Source organism: Lynx canadensis, chromosome C2 (genome assembly GCF_007474595.2).
Source record: "Lynx canadensis isolate LIC74 chromosome C2, mLynCan4.pri.v2, whole genome shotgun sequence".
NCBI lineage: Eukaryota > Metazoa > Chordata > Mammalia > Carnivora > Felidae > Lynx > Lynx canadensis.
Genome location: NC_044311.2, coordinates 147629373 through 147642643, shown reverse-complemented (window position 1 = coordinate 147642643; position 13271 = coordinate 147629373). Strand labels below are relative to the sequence as shown.

Here is a 13271-nt window from a genome sequence, read left to right as displayed (position 1 = left end):
GAGTTTTGGTCATGCAACTTAAAAAACGATCAACGATGACACAAGCCCGCTCGAGCCCCTAAAGCCCCCTGTTCAGTCTGGGGAAACACAGCAGCACTGTATTTCCTGACATCAGATGGGTACCAGGAAACCATGGGACAAAATAAGTACTTTAAAACACACAGCTTTTACCCTCTTCTTTAGGGAAAAGGGAGCAAAGTATGTGGCACTGTAGGATCCCAGCGGGCTCAAGTTCTGTCTGTATATAGCATACTGTCCCTGGGTCAAACCAAACAGGGGGTGCCAGGCGAGGAAGACTATTAGTCTGTGTCCTAAACACTGAGCTCCTGCTTATATTCAAATGATTATTCAATATTTCACACACAAAAACTATACGGGCTGTGAACATCTAGGAGCCCGAAATCCAGATTTGCTACATAAAATATTAATATTTAGCCACATTTTTTAGAGGTTTCTTTTTTTAACAACGGAAACAGTACAGTGGCAATTCAAACACACCTTCCCCCATCCCACTGACATCTTTATCCAAAGAGGCAGCCCCTTTCCTGTGTATCCCTTCCGCTCAAATCTTACACTGCTTAACACTGAAATTCCTCTATCAATGCTGGATGTACAATCCATAGAAACAGACCATACTTTTTTTTTTTTTTTTGCAACTACTAATTGTTCCAAAAGTGCTCTGGGGTTGAATTCCTTTATGGATACTCATGGAATTTTAAACCAGCTGAACAAGCCAACAGAGACCTCGAGTCAGGACAGGGGCCAGACTGTAATCTGTCATTACAAAGTGCTTTATTCTGAATTGATTTTCGCCCTCGAGTCCCTATCTGCCAGTAAATTAAGTTTTCCAATCAAAACAAAACAAAACAAAACAAAACAAAACAAAACAAAACAAAACAAAAGGCTTAATAAAGTAAATGACAGTTACTGTAAGAATAAAAACATGTCATTTATCTAACGTATCATAGTCTCTTTATTTGGGTCATTGAAATTTAATAACCATTTACCGGGGAAAGTTTGAGTTACAAGTTTCACACTGATTATGATTTCTGTATTATCAAGATGTATAATACCAATCTCCTTTCCTATTTTTATACGCTGCGTATCAAAATAAAGGAATATTAATGAAATAAGATTCCAAATGACCAGTTACTTTCCCAGTACAGGCTTGTAATACGCTCTCCATAGTCCATAAAAGGAACAATGCAATTGGCAACACCCAATGATAGAGTCCAAGTAGCTTGAGTGTGCTCCCCCACTTTTTTTTAAAGTAGGCTCTCCACCCATGGGGCTTGAACTCACGACCCCAAGATCAAGAGCCACTTGCTCTATCCACTGAGCCAGCCACGGGAGCCCCAGTGCGCTCCTTGTTTAACATGACAGCCGCACAGAAGCTAAGACAACTCAGGAGATCAGGTTCTGTCCTGGCGCCCCTCAAGAATGCAGGAGAAAAGCCGCCCCAGGCCATGTGCCCCAGCCCTTCCCTTACAGAGAAGGGAAAAGCCAGGATAGGACAGACACTCCCATGCCCAGAGGGCAATTCTGGTATCTGAGGCTGGGTCTGGTTTTAGCAGGAAATTTTCCTTATACACTGAACTCCGTGTCCAAGGAAAATGAAAGAGCTGACTTTTTCGATGTTTTCATCATCATGAAATAATGTAGCTCACTCAATGTTTGTCCAAAATCTTTAGCGCTGTTAGTTCTTCTGTGGCTCATAATTTAAGACTGTGGTTAAAAAGCACCTTACGACTCAGCTTACCTTTAAAAATGTCAGTTTTTTTTTCTTTCACTTATTGATTTCAGGTGTTTTTTTTTAATAGAAGACTATAATTTATTGAAGTAAAATATAAGTAATGGCTTTTGTCTTTTAATTGAACCAACAGGTAGTCACTTGAAAAGTCTTCATGCCTAGTAACAGAAACTGAGTTTAGTTGTACTTTTTCCCCTGTGCCCCTGAAATACCATCTGTAGGATTCTTACTGGATCCAACTGGTAGCCTGGAGAAAAGCCTAATTCTCCCCTCTCCAGGTCTGAGGAGGACAATTCGCTGGCTGTCCTCTTGGACAGAAGTACTGTCTACCTGGCTTCTGCCATATTCTCCAGGGGTAGGCAAATGCCTGCAAACCCCTCCTGGGTGTTTCAATAAGCTGCTTTCAAGACCACAGCAAGAAAAAACAAAACAAAAACAAAAAACCCCAAACAGCAAAAATGACACTCCCTGAAAAAACAAAACTCGAGCAAAATACAAAGTGCTCCTGGGAACTGCAGGGAAGAAGGCCCATGAACAGGCTGCAGTGTGGGGCCAGGCTCCTGGCTTCCAAAGCAGTTGCACACATGGGGCCTGTGGACCAAGCCCAATTTTACACCCTGAGACTGGCATTCAAATGAGAGAGGAACTCTGTCCACTGGCTTACACCTGAGAAAGGAGGTGTGGGGGTGGGGTGGGGGAAAGCCAGTTCTTGTTGGTTTATTTATGTGCAATGGCTCTCTGTTAAATGAGTACACTGATTTACCCTGAAATTCTCCACTAACTTGACATTGGCCCCTACAAAGCTAGGCTTCCAGTACTCTGGAGGCCCACCCCATTCCACTAAACTCGCACCACTTCAAGACCACTTGTTATGCAACTGAATTTTTAGGGCCCCATGTAACAACAATGGGAGCCATTTCTGATTTATAAGGACACCAGCATTTAGAACATATTCAGGCCCTGATCAATGGGCCTGAGACCTTAAGGCTTAGCCAAAAGTGTATCGATCTCTTAGATCTTGTGTCTCCCTAATGTGTAGGCAAAATATAAATTTTGGAAACTCTCTACTGCCCAATGTTCTAGGGCCAGTATCACCCACATTCTTTTGTTGACATGGGCAAAATACTGCTGTGTTGTTTTCCTTCGGGTACCCCAGATCAGTGCTCGTGAAGACCTGATCAAGAATGTTTACTCCAAATCCTAAGTCAGTCACATGTAGGAACAGAGATGAATACTGAACATTAACCCAGGTGACGCAGACCAGCCTCCTTATATGCAATCTCCACTTAGTCCCAGGGGGTTCTTCTGCTTGTGGGAACCCTGCAGCACCAAATGACAAGTTGAAACAATTACAGGTCACTGTATTTGCTGTCAACGTCCCAGAACTTTAGCAAAACCCATCAAAGTGTTCCACCGTCCAATATCGTGACTCCCTGCAAAGAGAATCACCGCACCGAAAGGGGGAGGAAACAGTGAATGTGGGTTTACCTCTGAATCTTTAAGCCTCACATAGTTAGAAGGGAAGACTCCAGACTTGTCGCCCACTGTTCCTGTCCACCAGTCACCATCTTTCTTGGTAACCAAAATCACATCCCCTTGCTGAAAGGTTAAATCGCCTTGCTCAGAACTCTCGTAAGTGTACATGGCAATAAATTCTGGTGGGGAGAAATATTGAGATACGGAGAGAGCTTGATTGTTTACAGAAATCCCAGACAGCTTTGCAAATGCAAGTTTATGAATAAGGAAGTTAGGGTAAGATCCATTCAAGAGAAAGGCTAGTCACAGATAAAACAGAGTTGCAGAACACCCTGGGCTCTAAATTCCCAAGTTGCACATAAAAATTCAGTTAACTGTAGACAGGGAGACAATTCCTGGGAAGACCCAGCCACGGGAACCAAAGAGCCGACCGCATGTTTACCGACACTGAGTACCAAGAGTGAGCTACCATTTGATGTCATGATTTTAAGTAAAAATGGTTTTTACGTTTACTTTTAACTAACATTTACTGAGTACCCGTGTCGTGCTGAGTGCTGGCTTAGATGCACCAGCACACAGGATCTTGTACACACATCAAATGTCTGTACTCCCATTTTGAGGGTATCAAGTCACAATTTTGGAAAATTTTTAGATACAGTATATCCTGCATGTAAATTAGACACAGTTCTTTTCATTATTCAAGTGCCCTGGTGAAAACTTATGCCCTTTTGTGCCATACACACAGATGGTAGGAAGCTGTTAAAACACAAAAGATGTATACTATTTAGTTAAAAATGGGCACCTACTTGTCATTCAAGTGCATAAACAGGTAGCGGACTGACAGTGAAAGTAATGTCTACTCAATCCCAGAAAACAGGCAAGCCTTTCTGAACGAGCTGAAAATAAATCTCAGTTTCTTACATTTTATGATTCAAGTCTTACAAAAATAAGAGTCAATGTTCTTTACCCCCTCGAATGTGAAGGGTGTGCATTCCAGAGGAAATTTTTCTTTTTGGAGGACAAACAGTTGATTTTACTAAGGCTTAGAAACCGAATCACACTCTCCGAAAGATCACTAGGCGCCAACATTCTAGACACTACACTAGGAACAGAGTAAGATTTATAGAAAGACGGACCGAAGTTTCTCGCTTCTACTTTTTCTTCATCGTATCCTAGGCCTTTTGTGTATGTTTTTAAAGGCTTTTTTTTTTTTTAAATCACCTTTTACCCAGAAAGTTCATTTTTATGACAGATGATGCAGGTTTCTCACTAAACCTTCACGTGGAGCCCTTACATTCACAGCCTACTGTTAATTACTAGGCAGAAATTCAGTATGGAGGAATCCTTTTGGCTAATTATAAGGGCCTCTGCGGGAGGTACTAATGAAAGCTATAACAAACACAAAAAAACACAAACACCCTAATGCGTGTGCTAACATGGGCAGCTCTACAACGTGGGAGAGCCCTCCAAGGGCAGCCTCAAATTCAGCAGTGCTGACCTGCGACTGCTGGCGAGCACGGACCCCACGGCAGACACAAGGTCATCCAAACGTGCGAGGGAGAACAGAAGACTCTCTGTCTTTAGCCCTCCAGTGCTGCTAACACCCACCTCCACAGTGAAAACGTGGAAAAATGATTTCCCACACACGGAAATCAAAGTCTGGCAGTTTTGCTAAGGACATTCTTTTTCTCACTAATATATTCCTTTTTCTGGTTTCTCAATATTCTGACCTTTCCCTTTTCATTTTGCTCTGTTCCTTGCTCCTTTGCTCGTGTTTGGCCATGTAAGATGGGATCCCTGGCAAATCCAGACTTTCCCCAGTGATTCTTGCACTGAAAAGTCACTTGCTCAAAAACAGATCCGCATTTTGAAGTAACTTGCAAAATGTTTAAGAAACTTCAGAAGCATGAACTCTGGCTGAACTTGCTGCTGCACTACGGGATACCAAGGAGACTGCAAAGACTGTGGCATTGCTTGCCCTGCTACGTAGCCAGGAATCTGAGGCTCCCGCAGGGCTCCGTGAGAGCTGGGAGCCAGGACGGTGGCCACACAGTGGCCCTCAGACCCTCCTCTAGAGACGTTTTAGCACAGGGCACTGGCCGTTCCCATGCCGGTATATTCTAAGCGCTGTGCCAATGGACAATCTAACTTGGTTTATGGTTTACTTGAAATGGGATTACCTTTAGTTCAGTATTAATAAGGGGCCCGTTATTATATGTAAATAGCTTTCCTCAGAACTTCAAATGCCAAGTGCTCCCGCATGGCTCCTGAATGCCCTCAGTCTCTCCTAGCATTTCCTAATGCACCTAAGTCACCTCACAAGGGATGTAGTCGTTGTCACCTAAGATTAGAATTTCTCTTCTGTTACTCAACTTTAAACAATGTGTTGGCTCACCTGTGACCTATATAGTGGGGCCTCAAGGGATGAGGCCTCTGCACAGGTTTCAAAACAAATCAGCATTCATCAACACTGCTTGTACATGAGCATGCTTGCTGCATTAAGGGACTCTGTGTTGACCATCCAGAGACTGAAGCAAACAGGAAGTAACAGTAGCAGATACCTACTGACCTTTCTCCTAAATGCTTTACACAAATTATCTCCTCATCCTGTAATGGTTTCCTACCTGAAGGGGCGGTCCTTACGCCCACTTTACAGATGAGGAAGTGGAGGCAGGACCAAAGTTACATGGCTACTAGGTGAAGAGCCAGGGTATCAACTTTGGCCTTCTGATGAGACTTAACTAGATATAACACACTGAATTTGGGTGGAATCATGATTTGCTTTATACAATACTGATGTACATGCTATGTTTAAAAAAGAGCTTTTTTTTGCCTTGTTCTGCTCACAGCGGATAAAAAACTCGTTAAGATGACTGATAAGAATGTATACGGATAGAACTATGCCAATGATTGTTTTGGTGGAGATAGCAACAAATGGACGTAACAAAATGTTGGATTTGTTCAGTAGTAATGAGGTTTTACCGCTATACCTAGAAACTTATAAACATTTTTGCTTCGAAAATTCCCTTTGAAAAAGTAATCGTGTTACCGTGAGTCTGAAATACCACTAAACCTTATTCCTTGCTGCCTCCACTGAAAAAATTGTCTTAATAACTCTTTTTCACAAGGCAAGCTTTCTAAGGAATGCAACAATCTCATGATGGCAAACAAACTAGAGAGAACACTCTATCTTCATATAACTTCTTCGAGGAACCCATGAAAAATTAGTACACAACTGGGCAGACATCTGCTAGCTACCAACACTGTTCAGACTTGTGGTGGAAAGCGTGTGAAGCGTGGGCAGCATTCTTCAATGAAGACTACGATAATGGCTACACTGAATATAGAAAAGACGTAAGATTTTTACCATTAGAGCCTGGATCATGTGGGTTTTGTGCATTTTAAAATCCATCCCATATATCGGCATCTACAATCCTTAGAATTATTTCATGGGGTAAAGACCAGGAAATAAAGCAACTAATTAATAGTGTAATAAGCACTCAAGATGAATTTTTTAGGCCTAAATCATCTGGTGTGGATATTTACAAGGAACAGAAAAATTGAACTTCTCGCTTGCATTTGAGGTAGTAGAAGATGGCTTTGAGGTTGCTGTGACAGACAGCTTTCCTTGACTGTGTAGTTACAGTTTTAAAACATTTATCTACGAGTCAGGGAGGAACAGACTATATCAAGGGCAGCAATGACCACAATTCAGCGACAGAGATGCTCACAAAACTTGATCCCTAGTCATGCTGATGGGCCTCTTTCAAAAGTCAAAGGGCTCAGAATCAAATAGAATTAGAAGATTCAGTTTTAATGATTAATATATCTGATACTATTTTGAAAGTCCTTTGCTTTTGTAAAGATCTTCACCTTTCATTTTACCTCGGAGTTGAATACACTGAACATAAATTAATGCGATCTATTTTAAAGTGAAATCCAGTCTCTTTCAAACATTTACAGTTTATATATTATGTGATCCCCTCGACCCTTCTAAACAACATAATTGGACTCAGGTTCTCACCTTCTCCCGAAACGGCTGGCTTGGCTGCTGGAGACGCTACTCTCTTTAGACTAGCGGGACTTTCTGAAGAACCAGAATCGATGCTGAAAGAGGTTGGGGGAGAAAGGAGTTTAATTTTTATCTTCAAAGAAAATCATACAAATGACATTGATTTTCCTTTTTATTTTTCTTTTTAAGCTGTTTAACGTTTAAACTTTGAGCAATCTACAGCTGAGACAGTTGTTCTTGGGCTAAGTTAAAATACACAAGGTGCACAAGGCATGATTCTAGGCTCACATTCTTGTGTTTCAGCACTTGCAAGGCTGGGTGCACAGTCAGGGTATACTGGTCTATTTCAAAGCCTGAATGATAGATGCCTGTCCAATATTTTTGCTATTTTTTAAAATCTTCTTAAAGCTCATAATTTGCTTTGAACACCTACATGAACGCAATAATTAAACATTCTTTATGTTAAAGGGTCCATGCCATAAGGTTCCTAACAAAAAAAGATAGTTCATTCTTTCCACTGTTTCCCCAAATGCTTTGGGCCTGTTGGTATTCATGTGTACCTGGCCCAGGACTGGGTACTAAGCATGAAGAAAGGCATTATCTGCCAACAAATCCGCAAGAATGTTCAAGGTCTTGGCATAGAATTCCCTCTTACAGAAGTCACTGAAAAACGAGACATACAGGCTTCCACAAGGGAAGAAAAAACTGACATTTATCTGTCAAGAGGCTGCCTTCTGTGGCTGCGTACTCTTAACTTTTGCAGTTAAAAGACCCAGAAGACAAAATAATCCCGCAGCCCTATCTGTGAATCTTAACTAATGCAAGCAGTAACTTAATGTCTAACATTGTTTTCATCTAATAGAAGCAGATAAACACACAAATACCTTGTAGATTTCCTTATGGGCCCTGAAATGAGTTTCACGTAAGACTTGGGGAACCAACCCTTCTGACCTTGAACTTCTCCAAACCACCACATGTCTTGCTGTTCCAGGACGGTGATGACATCATTTTTGTTAAAATTTAAGTGGTTGTCTTTTTTGGCTCTCCAAGGATACAGGGCTTGCGCTTGTAGCCCCTCCACCTTCTCACCCTTGTGTGGAAATACATAAAGGACCTCTCATTACTCTGCGATCTGTTAGCAATTCAGGGCACACGAACACTGGCACGAACACTCCTTTCCAGGAGGTGTACATGGGCACAGCACACACACGGCCACAAAGGACCCTGCTTCAGTGCCGCATGGGGCCTGGATGCTTCACCGTCTCTTAGTGATCACTTAGTTTCAAAAGGAGAGGCAAAAACCTGCCAACCTATCCCCAAGCCATTGTGTGGCCATCCAGAGCCCCCTAACTGAACAAGCCAGGAGGTCGTATTTGTTTTGTGGCACCTGGCTGTGTGCCTTTTACATTTGGTTCTATTTTAACCCCCCGCGTTGCCCAGGGCCCCCCTCCCCCATTTCCAATGTTTGGTGAAAGATTAATCAATACTGGAGCAGAAATCTTACAGAGTCTCAAAGGATAATTAACTGATATCTTCGTCTGGGTGGGCACAGGAAAAGATGCCCTGTGTTGGACTGTGCTTGTTTTAGCTCCTTTTTAGAGACACAGCGGTTTGGCTGGCATAGATCGACGGTAATCTATCACAAACATCTACACGCAAAGGCCACGTGGGGTTACAAAGATGAATAAAGTGCCACCTCTGCCTCCTCAAAATAATTTAGGGTAAAAGACTTTATTAACCGTAAAGCACTACACTAAAAGGTCAGTATGGTATTATTAGCAAAGACGTCACAAATAACGGGAAAGAGAGAGAGATACACACAGGGACGTGTACCACCTGTCAGAATGAAATCGACTACAAAGAGGCTCCAGCTATTCGCTGTGGGAACAGAGAGAAAAGAGGAATGGCTTGTGCCTGAGGGCAACAGGGAACATTTCACAGAGGAGGCAGCACTGGAGTCGGGCCCTGCAGGACGACAAGGATTTTGCGGGCTAGGGCTTCGGAGGAAGAGCGCTCTGGGCCGAGGGCACAGCACGGGCAGAGGCCTCGAGGTGGTACACGGCCAAGGGTCCAGGAAGTGGAGCACCATTCCGGGGTGCGTGCGGCCTAGTTTCATGGAGGGGTGGAGGAGGAGGTGAGGCTGGAAAGGCAGGGTGAGGCATTTATTATCTTTTTAAAAACTGTAACATAAAACCATCACGATATCGTAAGATAATACAAAAAAAAAAAAAAAGACGTCAACGTTCAATCATCGATGAAAATGGACAGAAATAAGGACAACGCCCAAAGACAGTTCATTCAGAACCAACCTGTACTTGCCTCTAGAGGACACTTTCCTCTCAACACTGCATTGGGATTACGTACAGAGTATTTATGCCAGGTCGAACAGCCCAGGTGTCCATGTTTACGACTTCTATATCCTCGTCTTCCTGGGTCCTCATGATCTTAAACTGATGACATCCCTACCCCTTTCCATCTCAACTGTACACTCCTTCAAAGCCCTTATGTTCTCCACCTCCCATTCTCCTCTCTGGGGCTCGCAGGAACCGCTCCCCCCCCCCACCACCCGACCCTAACGGCCTGGCAGCCCGCGGCTCTCTTTGCTGCTGAATCCCTCCAGCCTCCACTCATTTCTGGGCCAAGAAGAGACCCCAGGGTCAGCCATTTTGGCTGGATGGGCCCTCCCTGGAATTTCATACACTCTCCTCCTGAAACGTCTTCCCTGTCCCTGCCTTGTCAACTTTCCCACGTGGAAATGTCCTAATAACCAGCCTGGGGCCGAACACAGCATGGACTCGGTCCGGCTGGAACCCCAAGCATGTCACTTACCAATTTTGTGACTTGGGACAACTGTTTAATCTCCCTAGGCCTCAGTTTCCACATTATAAAACAGAGACACTTTGGCTTAAGGAGTTTAATAAATGTATCCCTCGTGTTGCTGTGACAGTAATAACTCCAATAGTAGCAGCTTCTATTACTATCGCTATTTCTGGTCCCAAACTGTGAAGTAAGCATCGTTGCAGAAAGTGGAGACAAAGTGCAGAGACGACCAGTTACAGATTCAGGTTCCATCCAGCCAAGGAAACCTTTGCTCTTCGCTCACTTCCAACTGTGTGCACTCTGCCGGCCCTCAGGGTCCCCTCCCAAGGATGCGGCCACCTGACCTTTCTCTCCTTTCTCTCTCTCTGGCCTCTCCTCCCCCTTCCTCTCCCAGAAGGATCCCGTCTTCCTTCTGCAGCTTGAATGTCATTTCCATCCCACACCATTTCGTTCCTGGCGCTCGTCTCTAGTGCTTCCCTCTCTCCTCGGTGCCCTCCCTCCCTGCCACAGAGCTCCTACTTGCTCCCCCTCCACTCCCCCAGCCCTGTGCCACTGGTTTACCCTACTCCTTCCCAGGCCACAAGTACACTCCTCTCGCGGAATGCTCTCTGCCCTGATCCTCACCACCCCCCTTTCTGCAAACAGCAGAGCCGGGACAGAAGCACAGGGAAGGAGCGTGTCCAGCCGCGGGCTCCTGCTCCTCTCCCAGATCGGAGAACACACACGCTCCGCGTATTTTCCATTTACTTGCTCTGTTCTCTCTTTTTAGACGATCTCGCGCATTTCCTCGGAGCCGACCTATGTTCCAACTGCCTGTCAGACGGGACCACCTGGTGCCCCATTTTCATCTTCAACTTAACATGCCTAAAACCCAACTCCTCCCGCCAACTAAAAACCTCTCTCTGTGCCCTCCTTGTCTTTGAGGCCAAATCCTTTTCTCGATCTGGACCGCGTTCCTTTCCTTTGGCTCCAACGGGCGCGTGTCTCCGTCCTTGGCTGCTGACAGCTCGACGCCCTCGGCTCGAACCTCCCCACAAACCTGCTGTTCTCACGTCAGAAACTGTGCCTGACCCCTGACTGCCTGCCAGATGGGCGTTTGCTCTGTTTGGTTTGGTTATTTATAGACATTTCATTGCTTTAGCTTTATCGTAGTAAGTAAAATACTGCTTTGTTGTATTGGGTAGCAATATTCAGAACAACTACTTTATCCTTTCAGAAACACTTTCTTAGCTGAGCATTTAAGAGCTTCCCATTGACTTATAGTCAGTCAATGTGTTTTCTGATACTCAGTGGTCTCCCCAAATTGACTGGTCCGTGCTTTTCGCCAAACACTCTCCTCTCCTACTTTAAAGCGTCTCCTCACAGACTCTGCTGGCTGCTAGGCCGGCCTGCTCCACTTCCTACTAAAATCGACCCATTGTAAGATGCCACTCAAATGCCACTTCCCTAGTGAAGCTTCCCTGGTCAACCTGTGCGGGAGATCGCCCTCCTCTAAACTCTTCAGGCCCCTCGATGCTGTCGGGAAAATGTGAACCGAATCCCGCACTGCCAACTGCCCCGCGTGCATACAAACAACCCGGCCAATAAGCACTTGCCAAATGTGCCGCCACTGTATACAGCATGTATACACACGCACACCCACTGACTGCTCTCACCTGGCCTAACACAGGGGATGGAGACGAGCCCGTGGCCGTGGCTGGAGTGAAGGCTGACCTCTGCCGTAGCTGGCCTGCACTTGGGACGGTGAGTGAGGGCTGGGCTGCCCACGCATCCCAGTTGTCGGTTTCTGGCTTCTCATTCGTGCTGGTGGGCCACCTGGAAGGAAAAGTAGGCCTCTGTGAGAAGTACTTCCTGAGGTGCCAGCTTTTCACCTGCAGCAGATGCAGACGCAGACCCAGTACATTTATGGGGCTTTCTAAAGTTCAGAAACATCTGGGGCACCTGGGTGGCCGAGTCGGCTAAGTGTCAGACTTTGGCTCAGGTGACGATCTCAGAGTGTGTGAGTTCGAGCCTGGCATCGGGCTGTCCCGGCCGTCAGCACACAGGCTGCTTTAGATCCTCTGTCCCCCTCTCTCTCTGCCCCTCACCTGCTCCCCTACATTCTCGCCCTCTCTCAAAAATAAGCAAACATATAAAAAATAAACAGGGGTGCCTGGGTGGCTTAGTCAGTTAAGCATCTGACTTCCGCTCGGGTTATGATCTCACAGTTCGTGAGTTTGAGTCCTGCTTTGGGTGAGCTCGAGCCCCAGTCTGGGCTCCGCACTCTCTCTGTCTCTCTGCACCTTGTAGGATTCTTTCAGTCTCACTCTCTGTACCTCACTTACTCACACACTCTCTCTAAAATAAACAAACAATTGAATAAATAAATATTCTTAAAAAAAAAAAAGGTTCAAGAACATGATGGGGAGGAAAGAGCCTTAGACTTGGGTTTGAATCTGAGCTTCACTAGCGATGAACCTCAGGCAAATTATGATAGTTTCTCTGAATCTTCACTTCTCATTGATAAAATGGGAACAACATTCTGCCACTTTGGTTAGTGGTGAGGGTCACATGAAATATGGGATAGCGTCTCTTTGCAACTCTAAAGCACCAGAGAAGCATCCTCACACAATGATCACGGTCATTTGTAGCAACAACAGTGCAATCAGCAAAAAAGAAGTTACACACCACATTCGAACACATGCCAGTCTGGCAGCTGGTGCTTAACTCCGTTTGTCTGTCCTGTCCATCCTGCTGCAAGCACCAGGCCTATGTCGAGCCACCAGGGTAACTGCAGGTGGAATCCTGACAGTGACCAGTTGTGCTGGGTCTCAGGGGCAGCTTTGGTTTTGTGAATTTTTTAATGTTAACTATGTGCATCTGTGTGACTGCAGACCCACATGTAATTTACTTTTTACATCTTTGTAAGACATAAACACATTTGAAAATCAAAATAATTCCTTTGTTGGACTGCACATCCTGATTCTGGGTTTAGAAAATAAGATGCCCCCTAATGACAGCTGGAGAACCGCACAGCACACGTTTATCGAGGAAGACTGTCACAATGACTGGATCACAGCAGAACAAAATCCTGGAAAACACGGTATTTATCTTCTACGTTAGCCTAAGCTTCAGTTTTAAAAAGCCCGAACTTTTTAATGAGATCAAGAGAGGAACGGAGAGTTTCAACTTGGAACCATGCTAAAGGAAGGCTACTTCTAAGCAGAAACTAGA

General features: G+C 44.7%; 1 protein-coding gene across 6 annotated transcripts in view; it reads right to left on the bottom strand.

Annotated features, from left to right (window-relative positions):
* ITSN1 (intersectin 1) overlaps positions 1-13271 on the bottom strand; it is a 223966-nt gene that overhangs the window by 59379 nt on the left and 151316 nt on the right. For 4 of the 6 annotated variants that reach the window (XM_030328381.2, XM_030328377.2, XM_030328376.2 and 1 more), the window contains 4 exons: positions 11714-11873; positions 8123-8328; positions 7251-7333; positions 3239-3405 (listed from right to left, as the gene is read on the bottom strand). In XM_030328381.2, the coding sequence (XP_030184241.1) occupies positions 3239-3405; positions 7251-7333; positions 8123-8328; positions 11714-11873 (616 nt within the window). The remainder of the gene's footprint in view (positions 1-3238; positions 3406-7250; positions 7334-8122; positions 8329-11713; positions 11874-13271) is intronic. The other 2 variants (XM_030328379.2, XM_030328380.2) reach the window with 1 other exon arrangement.